The sequence below is a fragment of the Chenopodium album genome, chromosome 14 (genome assembly GCF_948465745.1).
Source record: "Chenopodium album chromosome 14, dcCheAlbu1.1, whole genome shotgun sequence".
Lineage (NCBI taxonomy): Eukaryota > Viridiplantae > Streptophyta > Magnoliopsida > Caryophyllales > Amaranthaceae > Chenopodium > Chenopodium album.
The window spans coordinates 26,651,950-26,673,232 of NC_137847.1; the positions used below are offsets into that span (position 1 = coordinate 26,651,950).

Here is a 21,283-nt window from a genome sequence, read left to right on the forward strand (position 1 = left end):
TCTATATAATTACTTTATCATATGGGTTGTTTTACACAATCTTGGCGCCGATACCAAACCAAGTAAGATCCCACCATGTCAATGCTTTCTTCATATATAATTACCAGTTTACCACTGATATGGTACCATCAAAATTGATATAGTTATCCTTTTTTTTATATAGTTAACTTTATGTAAATGTGGCAAATTTGATATACTTACCCTACTTTTGTACATAGTGACCTCAATGTAAATGTTATCAAAATTGATATAGTCAATTTATTTTTGTATATAGTGACCTTTATGTATATGTTATCAAAATTAATAAAGTTACATTAATTTATTCGAAAGTACATAGCTACCTTCACGTAAATATTGTCAAATTTAACGAAGAGTGCAACGTAGGATTAGAATTGGTGTGGAGAAGGTTTCGGTGGGCAGGATAACAAGCAAGGATTGACTTGTGACTTGTGAGACTTATTTATGTAAATGTTGTCAAATTTGATATAGTTACATTATTTTTGTATATAACGAGTGACTTTAGCATCATGAAAATGTTGTAAAACTTATTTTAGTCGCCTTATTTTTGTATATAACAATCTTTATGTAATTGTTGTTAAAATTGATGTAGTTACCTTATTTTTATATATAGTGACCTTTATGTTTGTATATAGTGATCTTTATGTAAATGGTGTCAAAAACACAAAGTTGATATAATTACTTTATTTCTGTACATAGTGACCTTTATGTAAATGTTGTCAAAATTGATATAATTACCTTATTTTTGTATATAATGACCTTTGTGTAAATATCATCAAAATTGATGTAGTTACGTTATTTTTATATATAGTGACTCTATGTAAATGTCGTCAATTTAGTTTAAGTTACATTAGTATTTTAGTATGTAAGTGACCTTTAAAATGGATGAATTGATTATATGTTAGGTGGGAAAGATCTTATAGCTTTTAAACTGTCTAATCTTTTATGCTAATAATGAATGGTTGAAACTTGTTGTTTTCAGCATAAGCCTTGTGCTATAATATATTTTCTTTTTTTATTACTTCTGATAGTTAAGGGTTAGTCTTCAGATAAGATTTTCCTAAATTCTGTGTACCTTTTCTTATTTTAGGAAAAAAAAAAAAAAAAAAAAAAAAAAAAAAACAAACTTAGGTCGTAAAAAAAAATAATACTTGTATAAATAAGGAGTAATTTATCGTTACAGGAACATATCAGTGCTTGTCTGTTTTCTCACACTTAAGACGATCCATTATTACGTAATTACATTATACACATGAATACACTTTTAACTTTTCAGCATAGCATTTAGCTAGCTACTGAAGTCCAATCATATTTACATATGTACACATTGCTACATTATCTTCACAATTTTGAACAGGCAAGCCAGCACAAGGCATTTCACATAAGATCGGCAACATGCTGACTGCAATCACCTTAATTGGCTTCAATTGTAAGGGTGATCAGCAACATGAGCCTTATCGCACAGAGAGACTTGCTACCTCAGAAACCGATATAATACTTATAGGATGCTCATTAGCAGGCACACTATCATCAATCACATCTGAGTCTTTTGGTATAATTTCCCATTCTTCTTGTAATGTGGTGACATGGAGGCATGTCTCCATAACCCTTTCGATTTCAAATTCAGTAGGCAGAATCACATAATCATTCAGAGGATCATAGAAGGGATCAGGTTCACCAGCATTCAGCCAATGCTTCAAAATTCTGAACACATGATGATCCGAAAGGATACCACGGTGTTCACCAGGTACTCCAACCCTAGCTTCAGCATTGAGCCCATCAGCCTGGAAAACAGCACCATAAGGATACACTTTTTAAAGTTCTAAAGCATAGACATATCTACTAAAAATATCACCTACCAACAAAGGTATGCAAAAGTACAAGACCAAATCACACTTAAATATCATGTTAACATAAAAATATGTGCATGGCATGGACAAGTAAAGCACCCTCCAAACGTGAAATAAATCATAATTATAGGATTGCTGCCAAAAGTATCATCTAATGGAAAAACTGCGAATATTGGAGCAGTAAATATGAAAACAAAATACCTTTGCAGATTCTGTTGGAACAGTCCCATCGCCTTCAACACTTGTGAATTTGGCCTGTAATAACAAAAAACAAGTCAGATAGATTATATGTGGTAAAACTAGAAGATTCATTACTCTTATGAGCATAGTTGTCTAAACTTGAGCCAAAAATGAGTAATGAATGGATGGACAGAACAAAGATGAACAGATATAGTCAAATAGATATCTCTCAAGTCAAATGCCATAGCAAAAAATACAATTTTATATCTTTCCAAAAGAGATGTAGTGCATTAACACAATAAAATGAATTCACCAAAGCATGTTTTCTACTGCACAAAGAGGCTTTATATTAGCTGCATCATTTTCTTGATGCATTTATTGCCCCTAACGTTAACAGAAAGGACCAAGGGAAAACAAATTACTATAACCTCCAAACAACTTGATTTGTTATTCAATGGTATGCCGATACATAACTCGTTTAGATAATCTGCTAGAGTCAATAAAAAAATTAACAAGAAAAATCTCGAAAATCAAAGAGAAAGCATTTATATCTGTTACAACCAGCCACACCAAGCATTAAAATTAGTACATGCGCTCATCTAGTATTCTTACAAAGCCGTTGTTTACAGTCTCAGGTCTCGCTATCCATGGCCAAGTTAAGTACTTACAAGAATATGCTACTATGTATGAAAAGGAGTATCATGTTACATTTCATAGTTAACTATGGCACATCAAATGTGACACACTACCGTACATGAAACATTCTGAAAATTATTTGCTCATAAAACCCACTGTTCCAAAACTTATATCTCTGTCCAGAGAGTTGCTATAGAGACCAAAGGAATTATCCCATAGCCAACCCAATAGAAGTAACGTATAAAAATGCAGATAACACAGTGTTAGGCATGCTTGCAATGTATATGCTAGTGGATATAACTTCAAAAAAAGACATAATAAACACTGTAGTAGTATTAAGACTACCTGATAATATCTCAGCTCTTCTAAATCTGTAACTGGTGAATTTTCACTGCCATAACTGCAGCACAACGAATAAATAATGAGACCGATTGGATTATTGAAAGACGGAAATGCCAAATCAAATAATGTAAAACATCATATGCCCTAGTATATGGTGGCACATGTTGTATGAGCAGAATAGAACTGATATATCATACCAAACACTGTGAGGAGTTTGAAGACTGGTTCCATAGATGTTATAGAATTTAACCGTAGGAGGAACCCTTGCACGAGATAGTATCTCCCTAGTTTCATTAGCCCAACTTAGTATATCCAAGTTGAATGGAAGAGGCATACTGCCACCTACATAGTCGACCTGATAGCACACTAAATCAGAAAATTTTCACTGGACGAACAATTATGTAGAGCTAAAATGGTTATAAGATTAAAGATGGAAGTAAAATCACTACTAACCGTATTGCTTGAAAGGGACTTCTCAAAGATGGTTATACTTTCCTCCGGAGTGTATGACTCCAACCTTATATGGGAGTTCCCATCATCATCATGCTTTTCCCTCCAAAGTTCAAGGCATGGAGGATTTTGCCAATGGAAATTGGGACAAGCCATCAATTCATAAATAGAAGGACACTCAATAAGCTGAAAATTAAAAACCACCAATCATCAAATATCAAACGATAGAACAGAGTAATACAACACCTAGCAACACGGATACATTTGCAACTATCATAGTCAAGTAATAGGGATCAAAACCACAAATAAAATTCATGCTAATACCATAGAATAAGGAATACAGTATTATACAAGACGTGAATTAGATTAATTTAATCAAGTTCATGTACTGAAACATAAAAGTAATACTAGTCAATAACAATTAGCATGTGAGTATTAACAACAAGCGCACGCATACACACGCAGCCTTCTGCTTTATCCTGATCACTTGCTCATTAATTATAGCAAAAAAGTATAGTTCCCACTTCAACTCATGCTACCAAACTTCTATTCCTATACACAATGAAGTACAAAGAAAGACAAGCTTTTAAAAGTAAATAACACAAAATATATCAGACTAGAAACACATGCAACATAGTTAACAAGTTCAATGTCTAACTACTAAAGTCAGCACAAGGGGCAGCAATAAAAACACCTTTTCTTCTTTTATGTGCTGCAAAACACACTACATTACCAATCACACTTGATTACAAAGTATACCAGCAAGAGTCCTTAATTCAAGGGGGGAGAGAGAGGGAGAGAGAGAGAGAGAGAGAGAGAGAGAGAGGGATCCAGGGTTCAGCTCCAAAAAGACTCTTAATAAAGCAACTAAGACATAAAGACACACAGCCAAAAAAAGAGTCCCCTATTCTCAGCTAAAATCCATATCTGTTATAGAAAGCTATACCAAGATCAAAATCAGGGCTCCTAGCTGTCACTGTTGGACTAAGCAGGAAGTCTGATGTCAGAAGCAGGCTTTAGAAATTTATGTCATTGAGACTATATATGTGGCTGCAAAGAAAAAGCAAGATTTTAAATGGGAGTTATATCTCTAGTGAACCGGTTTCTAGAAACTTTCTAGATAATATGAGAGCTATACTTGTGAAAGAGCTTCCTTCTTTGTTGCTAGGTTTCTACTCTTCAAGAGGTGGAAGTTAGGCTTAATTTGCAGAGCTAGAAGGATTTATTTAGGTTGGTTTTTAAAAAATCTGTACACTGCATTGATTTGGTGATTCTGTTGAACCTTTTTGGTAACTAATATCTTTTTTTAACGAAAATAAATAGAAAAATAAAAACCCAACTTCTGCCAGAAATCCTGAACATCCAAACTAATGATTTAGTAGATGGTGAAGAAAGACAATCCAGATACGATATGCAAATCAAGTACAACAATCAAATGGGCGTTAGGTTAAAGACAATCCAGATACAGTATGCAACTCAAGTACAACCTTATTTGGAGTCTACATCCGTTCTATTTGACTGTAGTGTATTGTATGATTAGACATTTTTGCAAGGGAATAGGGAGCATCAAAAACCACCCTAAAGCACCAATAATGTCATACCCAACTACCTCCCCCCCCAGCTTAACACACACACACACACGAAAACAAATAAAAAAAGAAAAAGAAACCTAAATCCACTCTGTACACACACTTTTTAGCAGTCATAATACTGAGAAATCACAGTTGCCAGTGACCATCATCCAATCACTGCTAGTACTTTCCACTTCTCCAGCCCAGCGTAAAATTCAGAGATTTCAGACATCCCCCCCCCCCCCCCCCTCTCTCATCTCTTTTTCTTTCTGTCTTAAAGTCCTAAGAATCTATTCTGGTTTTTGACTAGCTATTAACTTGGATTTATTTTCAATTTCATTGATGGATATAATTGGTATTTTTGTTTAAATTGGGCAACAAAATCAAGGGCTGATGTTAATCGCTTCTATTAAATGCGTGAGTGTTGATGGTGGTAGCCACTACCTTTTTTTTTCAATTTTTTTCTTTTGCTTGTTCTTAGGGTAGAAATGCTAATGGTCTTTGAAATGACATTCTTTTTATATATAATTTTTATTTTAATATTTTACTAATTGGAGTTGTTTTAGGAAACAGATTTTATGTTTAATTAATTAGCCTTGGTTACAATATAATAACAGTAACTATTATTTTTGGTATGTTTGATTTTAGTTGGACATTAATGAGATAAAAATGCTGGATACAGATCAAACTTGCAACCAAAAAAACAAATTACATTAAATTAAGGTCGAGAAATAGTCCCTCATTCCAAAATTTCAACTTCGTTTCAGGAAGTTTCCGCAACTTTGGCTCACTTATACTTTATTCCATTTTGGTAAACCCCTTTACTACCTTACCCTCTTATCCCACTTTATTTACACCTTTCCACCCACTCTATTACTTTATAATAAATCCAGTCACATCTTTTACTTCATTTTCTTATTTTATCTTACTTTTTCCTACACCCACTCACTTATTTTTCAAAATATACTTGAATAAAATATTCTTCAAGTGAGTCGAATCTTGGGGTCAAGGAGAGTATATTACATTAAAAAAATAAAATTCTGACATGTACCCCAAAAGTGAACCAGGCTGTAGGATTGGTTACAGAATCCATCCCAGTTTCAAATTAGCATGGGATTTCGAATCCATAATTAAAATATAAAAGAGAAGTTTTGTTTAGGATGAGGGAAGGGAGTGGAGGAAAAGGGGAATTTATATTATTTAAAAAAATTAAAAAATAAATAAATAAATAAATAAAGACCAAGAAGAAGAGAAGTTTCAACTGTTTTACAGGTTACAAGTCACTAATACTTGGGTAGGATACGCCACACTTGGATTTCTTAAGAATAAACTTCGTATTAGATGAAAAAATACCCAAACTAGGAATTTAAGGTGTAGATTTTTCCAAATAAAATTATTTCAAGATAAATCTTAATGCTTCTGTAACTGCCTGCTTAAAATGCTTAATACAGTGTAAAATCTTCAGCATGCTTAAAAAAAGAAAGTAAGCCACATACCAGCTGGTGCATGCTCCATTTTGATATGAAGAAGTTTTGTTCCCATCCCTCAACAAATGAACAGCCATTCAACATCGTGGAAGTGACATATCCAGGAGCACCTGCCATTTCAAAGCAGTTATGTTATCTTCTGTTCCTCTTCCGCATAGCATACTGAGGATAAATGATAAAATATTCAACATTGCAGACGAGTATGACAGGGAACAATATTAAAGTTTCAGCTTGACAACTGGTGTTGGAATTATTACAGCAGTCAAATTACCAGGCCTCTTCAGAATTGATAAAACAGATTATGCTACAATACAGCAGTGTCTGAAGATGATAAGTTGATAACCAAAGGGTCCAAAGCTGCTGCCTTAGAATGTAAGCATCGGGTTTGCCTTAAAATTCACTTTTGAGTATAATGGTTTTTTTTTTTTTTTTTTTTTTTTTTTTTTTTTCTCTCTCTGCACAGCACTTTGAGATATAATTAGAATAATGGTAATCAAATAAGGTCTTGGAAATTGCTCTTACGTGTATTGGCATCTTTATCATTCTGTGTAATTAATATTAATTAATATATATTATCAAAACTCATGCCAAGACTTGCTATTTTGCCATGTGTCACCAATTTTGCCATTTGGCATATGATGTGATGCCACATCATACCAGTCCATTAATGATTGAAAAACTCCATGCATTAACCTTCATGTATTAATGTTTAATTTAATTGAAAATTTTTCATACGCATAACACCTTATTTAAATTTCTCTTGGAATATAACTCCTAAATAATTGCACTATAATAAAATTTGTAAGAAATTACACATTACTCCATTTTTTTTATCAATTTTGTTTTTCACAACGGATTTGATTTATCATTTACCCAATATTTATTAATGTAAAAAATTATTCTTATAATCAAACCAGCTCATACAAACAATAAACTATTTGAGCTATCATCTTTAAATAATAATAACAAAAAAAAACCACCACTTAGGCTCTCAGTGACAAACAAGCCAAAATAGATATAGCTCGATTAAAGTTATAAAATTATAATAACCTGCGGCATCGCCCAGACCAATAACTAGTTGGAAGATCAACCACTATCTGTAAAAACGAATTATCAATACTACTAAATTACCATCCCTTTTTCCTATGTCCTATAAATTTCTTCTGATGGTCCTATATTTTCTCTAAGCAACTGGGCCTCTCACTATGATAGAAACATGTCTTTTTAATAACTTAAAGGTGTCACATATACCATGGAAAACATGCAATGGAGTTCGCGCTGTTATAGGAGTGGCGAGTAACGGTTAAATAGAACGAATTTCGGACTTCAAGGCATATTTTTTTCAAACATTTCACACTAAGTCATTTTTTGAGCTTCTAGACTCATATTTTGTGTATTTGTACAATGTTAATACCAAAACAATTTTTAAACAAAGCACATCGGATACAAGATATTTATATATTATTTTTAAGAGTTTTAGTACATAGTATTATTTATCTATTAAAACATATATTGTGCGTATTGTTATATTATTAGAAGATTACTTATAAATTTTGCTCGGCTCAAATTACAAAGAGCTTACAGTTAGTAAAAATGCCTACGGCCCATTCATATGAAAGGAAAGAAAAAACAACTCCCTCAAGCCAAAAAACTAATAAAAAAAATTAAAATAAAATAAAATGAAAAAGAGAGAGAGAGAGCCACGTGATGACAGAAAGCAAAACAGAATAAAGAGCATACAAGCCAAGAAGCAGCCAAAAGGGGAGTAGCCAGAAAAGGAAGTTGGCCGATGCGCAAACTGATTTTAGTTCGCCTGACCTTAACAACTAAAACCCCCAACATCTTTCTAGGGTTCTACTTTCGAACCTTGGATTTGGAAATTAAGTTAATATCGAATCTACTTTTTCTTCTTACTAAACTTTAACGGCCGCTACATTTATTAACCAGTTATAGAGTGCCGTTCTACCGTTACATAACTGCAGTCACAGTGAGTTGGGTGTGATTTCCAATGCGCCGTTATATAACGACTTTTCTCAAAACAGGCCCTAAACCATTACAATATGGCCTTTATACAACAAAATGGCCAAGTTTTAAATTCATGATACATACAAATATTCAAATAATGATCACTGAACAAATAAAATAGAAATGCCCAACTTCTACATCACTATACTTATTTACACTGCAACATACCTTAATTTTTCTAGATAAATTACTGAACACTTCCAGAAAAGATCAAGATGACATTTGTCATGTCAAAATATGGCAGATGGCTGAAAAAAAAAATGTAGCATAGACAGCCTAAAGTCAAGTATAGAACTTTATGCGTAGAAAGTGGCTACCAGCTAATCAAAGAGCCTACAGCCCATGATCCCATACCAAAATTAGGATTTGCTTGCATCACCAAAACAGCCTAAATTCAAGCAATATTCACTTCAGGCTTTTTCACTCTTCAATATATACTGTTATTGAAAGTAATTTTTGTAGCTAAAGTAGTCCTGACGAAGTATGACCTTAGCATGAGAGACAATGTTTCTTCCTTACAGCTCGTGCAAGTTCATGAATTCTTGAACACCCCCCCCCCCCCACCCCCCCAATCAAAAAAAAAAAATTAGTAATGATTCCTCCGTTTTTCTAGATGCATCACTTTCTATATTTGGAAGTTTCAATTTAGATGTATCACTTTCCTTCTTTGTTAACAAATTTATTCCATCTCTCATATCACATAAATCTAGTTTTTTCTCTCTCTCTTTTCCCTCCAAAAATTGCCTACGAGGCCGTGAATTTAAAAGTGATGCATCTAATAATAAACGGAGGAAGTAACAATGATAATTAAATGAGGAGATGATTCACAGGGTGAATTAGGCTAACGATGTTGGTTTCAGAGCTTCAAGAATATCGCAGATTTTTATATTACATTGAACTAATTCAGACGGTTTTGGTTCAGTCAATTGAAATCTTTTATGAGGTATAAAGTCCTATCGAAGCGACACAGATGTATTTTTGCACCATGGTATAAACAAAGTTACAGGTCACATCTCTTGCGAGATGAAAAGGTGCTCCTTACATACAATTCCTCAAATCCACCCAGAGAATGTAAATGATTTTACAAAACTGATAATTTTCAAATTCTTCAGAAACACAAAGCGTGAATAAAAGATAAAAAATAATAAAAAGCACCATATTGCAAAAGAGCAAAATAAAATCCCTACCTCATAAAAAGTTCAACATAACTCTTATGAATAGTGCATGGACATTTATATCCCTTAAAATATTCTTCTACATATTTGCCCCCATTTGATTTCAAAAGCCTTAAGGGGTCGTTTGGTTTACACATGGTAAACGAAATGGGAACAACAAAGGGAAAGAAAGAGAAAGGATAGCCAATCCCTATTTTTGCATAGTTATTTGTTTTACATAAAAGAGAATCAACTTTAATCACCACTACCCCTCCTTGGGCACCTTCTACAACCACCACTACCCCTTCAATCTTACACTTCACCCTACCAGCACCACCACCACCACCAATTTGGCCACCGTTTTCTCCCCCTCCTCTGCCTTCTCTCACCGCTGCTGCGGGTATTCAATTTCTGACCCTCCCCTTTGCTGCCACCTATCTTCTCTCTCTTTTTTTTTCTGTTTCTTTTTGGAAATTTTGACATTTGCTACCAGCGAAAGCACCTTGCTTCACATTTACTACCCATTGAATATTTTTTTTATTTTACTACCACCCAAATCCCAAAATTTTAGATATCACTACCTTTTGCCTTATGCCGTTACTATTTCCGTTAGTGGAGTCCAACCACCTCACCACCACCTTCCAGCCACCGCTCCATCTTCAACCACCCTCATTGCCACCATCCAACCTCCATTTCCCAATCAACGCCGGCGCCCAAACGATCCTCCGGCTCCGGCAACCCCACCTCTCCCTTTCCCCCATCAACAAAACAATAACAACAGCAACAAGTGCAGTCCGGCTAGCAGCCACGAACTCCACCAGCAGCCCCGATCCCAACCCCCTCCCCTCAAAAACCCGATCCAAGCCCCGATCCCAGCCCCCTACCCTTGAAAACCCGATCCCAACCCCGATCCAAGCCCCTTCCCCTCGAAAACCCGATCCCAGCCCCATTCCGACCAATCCCATGCCGCGTGAAGGAGTTGTCGAAGTTCCCCAGCCACTTAAACCACCATAAGTGAAACCCTAACACCCGTTTAGGAAGGGTTAGGGTTGTCGGATTTGGGTGGGGAAAGGGAGGGGTTCGATTCCGACACAAATCGCCGGCGCCGATCGCAGCTTTGGGCACTGGCCGCCGGCCGGGGGAGAGGGAGGGTGGCTGACGGGGAGGGGCTAGGCTTTTTTGGGTGGCTGGTTTTTTTTTTTAATTTTATAATTTTTTTTTTAATAAACTTAACGGAATCTGATTAAGTAGTAGTGATTTTTAACAAACTCTGATTTAAGTGGTAACAAAGTAAAATAAAAAATTAAAGCGGTAGTAAATGTGAAGCAAGGTCCTTTCGCTAGTAACAAATGTCAAATTTTTCTTTCTTTTTTTTTTTTTTTTTTTTTTTTTTTTTTGTAAAATTTCTTAGATTTAGTTGCTTGGTTGTTTTTAGGGTTAAGAATTATTTTTATGGATGTTAGGGGGTTATTTATGGGGTGGTTTGGAGTGCACATAGAGAAAGTTAGGGTTTTTTGGGGGGTTTTCATGGTGGGTCAGGTGGTTTTGGGTGTGGATTTTTTCGGGTGGGAGTGGGCGATTTTGGGTGTGGGTGGGTTTAGGGTGATTTGGGTGGTTTTGGTGGCAGTTAGGTAGAGGTGTAGCCGCTGGGCGGTGTTCGTGATGGCTGACTTGGTGGTTGTCAGTAGTGTTAGGTGGTGGGTGGTGTTTTAAAGGTTGGTCAAAGGTAGTTATAAAGGTAGTTATAGGGTTGGTCAAGATAGTTGGGTAGAGAGGAGTTTTGGGATAAGAGTGATTCCCTATGTGGGGAGAAATCAAAGTAGAGGAAAGTGGGATAATAGGAGGGGTAAAGGAAATGTTTGAATTTGTCAAACAAACATTATCAAAGGGATTTAAGGTAGTTGATTACCATTTCCTTTCTTGAATACCCCAAACCAAATGGCCCCTAAAATTGTCTCTTGAATCCCATGAATTGATTAATTATTTGTAAATAAAAAGTAATGTTTATTTCAATATTTAAAGCCATTATTTACTCTCTCCATATTTTTTTTATTTTTTTTCCCTATTTGGAATTTAAACACAATCTAATACTAAGTATTATACATTAATTTTAGGAAAATTTGTCAAAAATAAGCAAACCTTTGCTCGATCTTTCCAAAATAAGCAAACATTTTGATTAACCCAGAGTAAGTTGACCTTTATTGGGTATTTTCTTTAAATAAGTCAGATGAGATGACCTACAACCTACCAAATAGGTCACTTTTTTCCTAATTCTAATTAATTTTTTTCTTATTTTATATTTGATGATTAATTAAATTGTATTAAAAAAAAAACCCACCGCATACCAGCGCTCCACCCCCATCCCCGCCTGCCACCGCACAAACCACATCCCCCGAGGGTATCTAAAAAATTAAGGGGTTTTTTTTTACTTGAAAAAGTGTTTTTTTTTTTTAAAAAAAAAAAAAATTTACAACATTTTAAAATTAATTAAAATAATACATTTTAATTAAATTTTTGAAAATTGGCCAACCATACAATGATATGTGGCATAAGCAACCCAAACAACCGGTTACACTTAAAAGAAACCAATCATGACTTATTTTGAGAAAATACCTCATAAAGGTCAACTTATTCTACGTTAATCAAAAGGTTTGCTTATTTTGGGAAGATCGAGCAAAGGTTTGCTTATTATTAACAAATTTTCCTTAATTTTAATATACATGGAGCACAAAATTACGGAGTATATAATTGTATAATGTCTTGTTTAATTTATTCAATGTCTCAATAAGTATTTAAAATTTATTATATATTTACATTTCTAGATTTCGATTTTTTTTACTGTTCTCTTGCTTAAATCAAAGTAACTCTACTAAAATTTTTGAACATTGCTAGCTACACAATATCCAACACATTTATTGCCTATATACAAATAGCTATAATAAAAAATCATGCAAACATGAATAGGGCGTAAAGGTCACTGGCAATAATTACTCTTAAGAGGGCTAGCCATAACAAGCGCATTGCGCTCGTTGAAATCCGCGGTGATGGCGAAATTTCAAGTATTACATTTTCAATTTAAATGAGAATTGAACGAAAGGTGGAAGGGACCAATTTCAGTTTCTTTTAATAAGATTTACGTGGACAACAATAATAAGCTAGTCAACCATGGCCAAAGAACACTCACCTTGAAATGGAGCAGCAATTGCAATCCAGTTCTTAACATACTTCTCAAACACCTACAAGAATTTACAAAAAATCTCTTCAATTAAAAAAAATGACATTTATATTTACAACAAAGCTAGATAAAGCAAGAGTGCTCACATCGCTATGGAGAGACATGAAACATTTAACAAGAATACCACCCATAGAATGACTAATTATGTTTATCCTTTTTCCACCTGATGCCGTGAAAATTGATTCCAATTTTGCAGCAAATCGCTCCATTACTTCTTGTAACCTGATGCAGTGGAAAGAAAACCAAAAGGGGAAAGTAAATCCATCAAATATTGGCTAAAACTATTTAAGGCCAGCAAACAGATGTTTCCTTGAATTGAATACAACAGCTGCACTCTTGCAATTAAACAAACAAGTCATCAACATAAGAATATACACTATCAGTAGACCAAACTAAACGACAATTGGATAAAAACAATCCCATTAAGAATAATAAAAAGAAAAAAAATTAGTCACATCATAATACAAGAGTAGAACCCTAAAATGAACTCTTTGGTCGAATAAGCATGGAAGCTCCTGCTACACTTACGTCCCTCATAAAGCTGTACATTTAGATTTTGCACAGAAATTAAATGATAGATAGATAAAGGAATAAAAAGCAAGAGATGGTGCGGGATAACGAGAGGAAAAGGATTAGTGCAATACAGACAGAAAATAAGTAAATGACTATTAAGTTAAACAGTTAAATTGAAGTAGTAATTTGAATTTAACTTCTTTTTTTTGGAGGAAATAATTTGAATTTCACTTTAGGACATCAGAGGAAAAAAAAAAAAACCCTCTTTTCCAGATAAGAAATACAAGATTTTATAAAGACGACACCAAGGGGGTGTCACCCTAATTAAAAGGAGGCTAAGGAAAAAATAAAAGATGTATTGATTAGCTTCTAGAAGCCCTATCAGGTAACACATATGTCCAATTAGTAAAAAATTACAATCTTACCCGGATAACTAAAAACGTTGATATTGCACATAAGCAAAAATTAGCAGATTTATGTCCAACCAAGGACAAAACATATTTAAAACAAAGCACCCCCTGAGAGAACCTTTTCCCTATTATCCTCTCCTCTTGACACCTTAGTCCATTTCATATGTCTACAGTCTCAAATATTAGCAAAGGGTTAAATTACTACATTATTGTACATCTTAAAATTGCGAGTCCTACAAACATGCATGCCTTTTAGGATTATACTTGTACAGCAGTGAATTTTTTTAGGAGAAAGCATGAGCAAAGATTACATTAAAAGATAAAAGACTTGCAAGAGTGCAAATGACATGTCATGATGTCTAGTCACATTAGACAAAACAGTTATAAGAAGAATTAAATGCAAATTGTGAAAAGCTTAACTAATCATCCAATTCACTCCAGGGGTAATAATAAAAAATATATACTTCCTCCGTTTTTTTTAGTTGACATCGTTTGACTTTTACACTATTCACACATTACGCTTTGACTCGCTTTTGTGGTTTATAGATACGATAAAACATATTCATGTGGAATCTTGTTTGAATCATTTCAATGTATATTTTATTAGAAAAAAGATATATGTAGCCCTTAGGGCTGCATATAAGAAGCTAAAAATGGAAAGAATTGAAAATAAATAAACATTTATTACACCGATTTACTCGTGAATTGTTGATAAATTCCCAACTTAATACTAAAAAAGTATATTAAATGCTTATATGCAGCCCTAAGGGTTGCATATAGCATTACCCATTTTATTAATATCCACTTTTTATAATTTTATAATGTTGATAACTAAAGATATTAATCGTTAAAAACATGTGTTGGCAAGCATGATAATAGAAAGGTGTATTTAGAGTTATAATAAAAACCAAAATAAAAATAAGTCACGGTGACAAAAACACACTTGTAGAAATAGGACTTCAACAGCTACAAGAAACTCACTCAGGCGCACATTATTATCAGCTCATTAGTATTAGAGCATAGAACATACCTATTACTTTGCCGAAAATCATATCCAAAACCAAACAGCGTTTTTCCCTCTTGAAACCCCCACTTGATCATTTGTGTTATCATCTCATGAAAGTAGTAAACACATTCTCTTCCAAGAATCTGAATGCCAAAAGTAGGTAGTAAAATTGCCATTGTGTAACTGTATTCTTGATGATGGATAAAATAATTTGAAAGAAAATAATGCACAAATGCTATTATATCATGGTTTTTAATCACAGCCAAGGTAAGGTATCAACTGATACGTATCTAATTTAAACACCAAACCATTGATTCCTGAGTTGTACAGGTCTGTAACATATCAGCATTACAGATCATACAGTCAATAAAGAGCCAATATGGCTGCTTTAAACAAATTAAAATAATAGAAAATCAAATATGACATTTAACTGTGATCAAGACTAAGTAATTCAAATCCAGAGTAGACCACCTGAGCATAAACTTGATTTCCGACCTAGACTAGAGTCGATGGTTCATAACGCTCCTCAGCAACTTAAATAGAACATTTTTAAAAATAGATACAGTTATAACTCCCTCTGTCCCTAAATAATTAACATTCCTATTTAAGATTGTCCCAAAATAACTGTCCACTTTCTACATTCGATTTGAAAAACTTACAAGTTGTCCATATTACCCTTGAGATAACTGATTACCTTAGGCATAATGACATTGAAAAGATATAAGAAAAATATATAGAAGGATAATTCTGAGCTAACACAGCTTTGGAATGAATTTAAAGATGAAATGAGAAGAATTAAGAGAGATGATTGATTATAACACGGAGAAACAGCAAAAACAAAGGATAAGTACAACTCTAGATGGTGGAGGTTGCTGAAGAGGGAGAATATCTGATGAAGGGAAGAAGGCAGAGAAGATGAGATATGTCTGATGGCATTTTCACTCTATGCAGCGATAAGAAAAAATGACCTCTCTTTTGCTACATAAACCAAACACTAGAATGAAAATCAAAATTCCATCTCCCACTTTAACCAAACAGTAATATTCAAGTTATTTCCTTGTTTCCATTCTTCTTATTCCCTTTTGTTGTTTCCCTTTCGCTTTTCCCTTTCTCTTATATATATGTAAAAAATAGCACCTAAGGTCTATAGAAAGTTGAAAGACCCAATCCTACAAACAATGATCAATAATTAAGGTTGAAATCTACAAGGTTACTTTAAGTAAAAGAAGAGGCTCTTAATGTTTTATAGTTAAAATTGATCAGGAATTTTGTTGCAAGTATATTTGCTTCATTTCACTGCTTTGTCACAACTTACCTATTTTCCATTTTAGCCAGCTCCCCCTTTTTTTCCCCCTTTGCCTTCAGATCTTTTTACTGTTTTTAACCTCTCATGATTTAGCCACCCTATTATTTCGACAGATTCACTTCAAAAAGTACTACCATCTTTCCCCCAACAGTATGTGTTTTCTGTATTTAGGAGATTCATATAGCATCAACATCAAATATGAAAAAGGCCAAATAATTCTGACTCTAATCCTTACAGAAGAACCTACTCCTAGACTGATGATAAACTCAGAATTTAGGGTACATCCCCATTTCCCCCTCTTCCTCCACCCACCCCCCCCAGAAATACAAAAACAATGCCCACTCAAATATTGCAATGACATGTGAACAAAGCAACACACAATTTTTTACGGTATTGCTCCCCCTCAACAAAACTTCACATTAAGATATTTGAGGCTTTTGTACAGCTATAGTCAAGCAATAGGAATTTGAGAATTGCTTGACATTTTATGATTTTGTACAAACTAATTTCATGATAGCTCAGTGAAATGAGCTGTTTTGTTCTTAGCCCTAGTCATGAATATGTATATGTACGAACCATCCTTGGTTTATTAATGAAATACACTTTAGTTACACAGAGTTAAATAAAAAAAAGTAAAAAAATAGATTCAGCATTTCAGCATCAACCAATTTGTGTTACCCAAATCTGGCTAAGAGGAACACTTTGCCGAACTTTTTACTTTCTTCTTTGAGGCCAGCTGCTAGATTAGTCTAGATAGAAGTAAACAGACATAACAAAAAAACAACGAAATGTAGCAGCTTCAACCAGATAAGTGAAAACCAAACATCTCAATAATGCTAAGTTTGGCCCTGTTGGATAAACAGACATAATCTTTTGTCCAGATTTTAGTAAATAATTACCTTTTAAAACAATCTTCATTTGTTTAGTTGGAAATCAGTACTCTAAAATAAAACCCACCCAGGCACTGCAGCCGCCTACTTTACAAATACAAAAGTTGCCAGTGATTAACAACAAATTAATGCTGAAAAAATCTAGACAACTTGCCAAAATTCATCATGGCTACAAAATCTTGCAGAATGGAGAGCGCCAGTAATTTACAAGCCAAATTTAGAAGATTCTGATCTTAAAACCTACAAAATGATTGCAAAGAAAAACTTATGATAATTTAAAATGCAGGGTCATTGACTTGCTTTTGTCTAGTTAACCATCCTAATGTGATATCATTTGCAAACTTGCATATGTACAGAGTTAATTCAGATGAAACAGTAGCTTAGAAGATCAAACTTGTAGCTTGCATTGATCATAAAATTTTTATATGTAAAAACAATTAAAGAATGACGGTAAATTATGTTTCAGAATAATGATTATGTACTCTCTATATAAAAGTAGACTTCCAAAACGAGACATAATTTACCAGATCAGGGTCAAGGACATCAATTGCATACAGTCCATTTCGATCTTCAGGGACTCTAATAGTTGTATTAGGATCCAAAGACAGAGTTTTACCTGCATTAAAAGGGAAAAAAAAAAATAAAAAATTGGAAATACTGATTTGACAATCGAAAGTTGCAACAAATGGAATCATAGTATAGCATTACACTCAAAAAAGAAATAGAAAATATAATATTAATACCTACAGTGCAATGGTAGAGGATGATTTTCAATTAAATGGATTGGATATAATAATACAATAATAGTTACGATGGACCGTCTCGTTTCGACTAAAAGTAGGATGAAAGAACCAATGCCCATGTGTTTTGGGATATTGTTTTTTTTCTGAAATCAAAAATATCATCCCCTTCATATTGCACACCCCTTGGAATGAATTGCATGGTTCTAAGACAGCCCTATCCCATATATACTCTCCTCAAAAAGGTTGGGATAGGATTCTCATGATTTAAACCCCTTAGTATTCTTTAAATTTACAGATTTTATTTAGTAATAAGAATACTGGTAAATCTTGAATTCTACTTGGAATTTGCCTTTGTTTTCAAGATTTGTTTTTAGGCATATAGTCGTTTTGCTGAAATTCAATTTTCTTTGGGCACCAATGTTGTTTTTGAGTTTATTCTTAACTTTAAGCTTTGTAAATTTGAACATTCTTATACAGAATTGTTCGGATAGTAAAGTTTAACCTGCAAACTTTAGATTTAGGAGTCTGGAACCTGATTCTAAGTGAGGATAAATTGAATAGTGAGTGAAGCAAATTTGTTTTTCCTCAACCCTTCATAAATCTTTAGTATTTGGTGGATGCCCTTAGGAGATAAAAAACAAGTGAAGCTTCCTGGACCTAAGGGTTCTAAGTTTCATATAAACTCAAAATTATTGAAAAAGGATTACTTAAGTTTTTTAAAAAAAATAATAAAGTTTTTCCTTATTGGTAGCAATGTATTACTCCCTCCGTATTTAAAGAAATGAAACGTATCACTTGTGAATGTATGCCAATGCAAAATTTGACTGAGAATATCTTTAGTTATCAATAAGTAAAAATTATAACAATTGAAAATTAATAAACTATTCATTGAGACAATTCCTTTAAGTACCCACAAGACTATATTTATTCTTATGTATAAATCACAAACATTAGTCAAAGTGAATTAAATGAAAAGTACAAATAGTCAAAACCTTTCACTTATTTAAATACAAAGGGAGTATTGCACATCCCATTGGTGCAATTTTTTCTAAAATCTCCTAGATAGCATTAGTTTTATAACTTTCTTCTATTCTTGCAATATACGGCTAATTCTGCTTGATTAATTCCACTTACTCTTATAATTAATGTCCTAGTTTGTGTGTCCGGAAATCTTCTTGACGTGCGTGCAAATGAAATTGCTCGGTTTAAGTTTTGGGAATCATTTGGCCCTTCAGAATCCAAATCGAAATCATAATTAGCAAAAACTTACAAGAATAGCTCGGATTGCATGCCAAGAAGCAAGCGCCTTAGGTTGCATGCCAAGGTAAATTGGCATGTTAGGGTTTTGGGGGTTATTTTGGCCTTTCAGGCTCAAATTTGAAGTCAAATTTCTTGATATGCATGCTCGAAAATCATCTCCACTTGCATGCGGGAAAAATTGTTCGGCAAGGTTTCAGAGATTATTTTAGCCCTTAAAAATCCAATTTGAGATAAACATTTTTGCATGCCAAGAAACCCCTTGATTAGCGTACCATGGAATAAATATGGGTTAATTAGGGTTAATCAAGGATTAATAGGTTAGTTAAGTCAAAATATGTTGAATAAAGCGAGATAAGAGAACAATCATTAAACTGATGTTATTTAGGTGATTTGTTAAAAAAATTGTTACCAATGAGTAAAACCTGCATAGATATAATATATGGTTTTTTACAGCCTTCAACTCCATATATTATACGAAGAATTTGGTAGCTAAAAGAAAATTGCAATATCATTGTTAGCCCTTTGCTACTTAAGTCGTGAGATCACTAAAGCTTTTTGGATGGCAAATAACTACCACGGTTTTGTACAAACTACTGCATCAGTCACGACCATGAAAGGATATCATCACCAATATATAGTGGCAAATGATACACTAACGCTTTGTTTGGATAGCAAAGAAAGAAGTAAAGGAAGGGGAGGGGAAAAGGAGGAAGAGAAGGGAAAAGAAAGGGAGGGGGATGTGAGCTCCATTTTCCCTCCAAATCTCTCCAATTTTGGAAAGATTATGCTTATTAAAAAGAGAGGGAAAATGGATCCTTCCCTCTCCTTCCCCTTCCTTCCCCCAATCCTTTACCCAAACAAGAGAATTTGTCCCCTTTCCTTTCTCTTCTCTTCTTTTCCTTCCATTTCTTTATATCCAAACAAAGTGTAAAGGTTGCACTTCCATATAATAACGAACTTGTATGCACTTTCCCTAGGACTCGGATGTTCTAAAGAACACAAAATCGACCTCTACAAGATCACCAAGCGTGTAAATAGACTACTTTATGTGCTTCTCAATCCTAAATTGCACAGGTTCACATTCACTTTTTTTTAACATCATGTTCTTATGTGTATAATCAAACAATTGCTAATTGCTAGCTTAACTTATCTACTTTCGATGATTAAAATCCACAATTTCTCTTTCAATAAAATAGGCTGCTTTATGTGCTTCTCCATCCTAAACTATCAGGTTCACATTCACTTTCTTGAACATCATGCTCTCGTGTGTATAATCTAACAATTGCACGATTGCTTGCTTAACTTAGCCATTTTCGATGATTAAAAACCACAATTTCTATTTCAATCCCTTAATTCTTTTCAATTAAACTCCCCCAAAATTTAATTTCTCTAATTTACTAATACCTGATTAAATCCAACCCACCAAACCAACAAAATTAAAATTAAAAAAAGAAAAAGGAGTGAAATTCCAGATACAATTACCAGTAGAAGGGTCAAATCGAGACCATAACTTGGTGCGAAACATGTAATCAGCAGCAAAAATTCGAACCCAAACGCGGTCAGAGTGGCCATTCTGATCAACAGCTTCGAGAATAGAGCCAGCAATTCCAGGAACCAAAAGAACAGGATCGAGATTAGGGTCTACGTACTGTTGTTCTTGAGGCTTCTTGATAAGCTTTAGCCAAATCTCCAACACTTTGACTAGTTCTTCAAGAGAAACCGCCATTGTCGTATGATCGATCAAGGTTGAAGAGAGAGGAAGACTTTTTTTAATTTTTCAGGTTGAGTATGCTTCCAGAATCTCGAATTAGGAGGAAATAAAGGTTTTTGGGACATTAGAGACGGAAGCAACCGTGGAAAGACAATTTAGGATAAAAGGAAAAAAAAAAAAAAAAAAAAAGAAAAATGGAAATAAATAACTCCACTTTTGCCCGGTATGACAATAACAATCCCACCTTTAATTTATTCCAAAACAATTTCTCTTTTGACAGTCATATAGTAGGCATATAATGATTAATAATAATGTTGGTGGAAATGTTCGATTTAATACATTAAAAAAATAAAAAATTAGCAAAAAATAAATTAAATAAAATAAATGTTCAAAGCCCGATGGGTTAACTCGAACCCAAAATTTTGGGCAAGGGTTAAATATTTTTTGACTCGTAACTTGAAGTGACCTAATGTGAGATGACTCGTGACCTGAGCCT

At 33.9% G+C, this 21,283-nt stretch overlaps 1 protein-coding gene across 1 annotated transcript; it reads right to left on the reverse strand.

The window, feature by feature from the left end:
- Positions 1-1,153: 1,153 nt before the first annotated feature.
- On the reverse strand, positions 1,154-20,940 carry LOC145580181 (lecithin-cholesterol acyltransferase-like 4). Its single transcript, XM_081637574.1, has 11 exons — positions 20,559-20,940; positions 17,598-17,689; positions 14,902-15,020; positions 13,035-13,170; positions 12,898-12,949; positions 6,544-6,644; positions 3,480-3,662; positions 3,224-3,381; positions 3,030-3,084; positions 2,070-2,123; positions 1,154-1,802 (listed from the first exon to the last, which is right to left on the reverse strand). Exons 1-11 carry the CDS (start codon positions 20,800-20,802, stop codon positions 1,473-1,475), a joined length of 1,524 nt encoding a protein of 507 aa, XP_081493700.1. The 5' UTR covers positions 20,803-20,940; the 3' UTR covers positions 1,154-1,472.
- Positions 20,941-21,283: the final 343 nt, after the last annotated feature.

What these genes read in the sequence shown, in the direction of transcription:
- LOC145580181 (XM_081637574.1), bottom strand. Translation starts at nt 20,802, where the DNA reads ATGGCGGTTTCTCTTGAAGAACTAGTCAAAGTGTTGGAGATTTGGCTA. An exon ending in ATGTCCTTGACCCTGATCTG is followed by an intron (nt 15,021 to 17,597) that starts GTAAATTATGTC and finishes TTTGGCATTCAG; the next exon opens with ATTCTTGGAAGAGAATGTGT. An exon ending in TCATGTCTCTCCATAGCGAT is followed by an intron (nt 12,950 to 13,034) that starts GTGAGCACTCTT and finishes AAATTCTTGTAG; the next exon opens with GTGTTTGAGAAGTATGTTAA.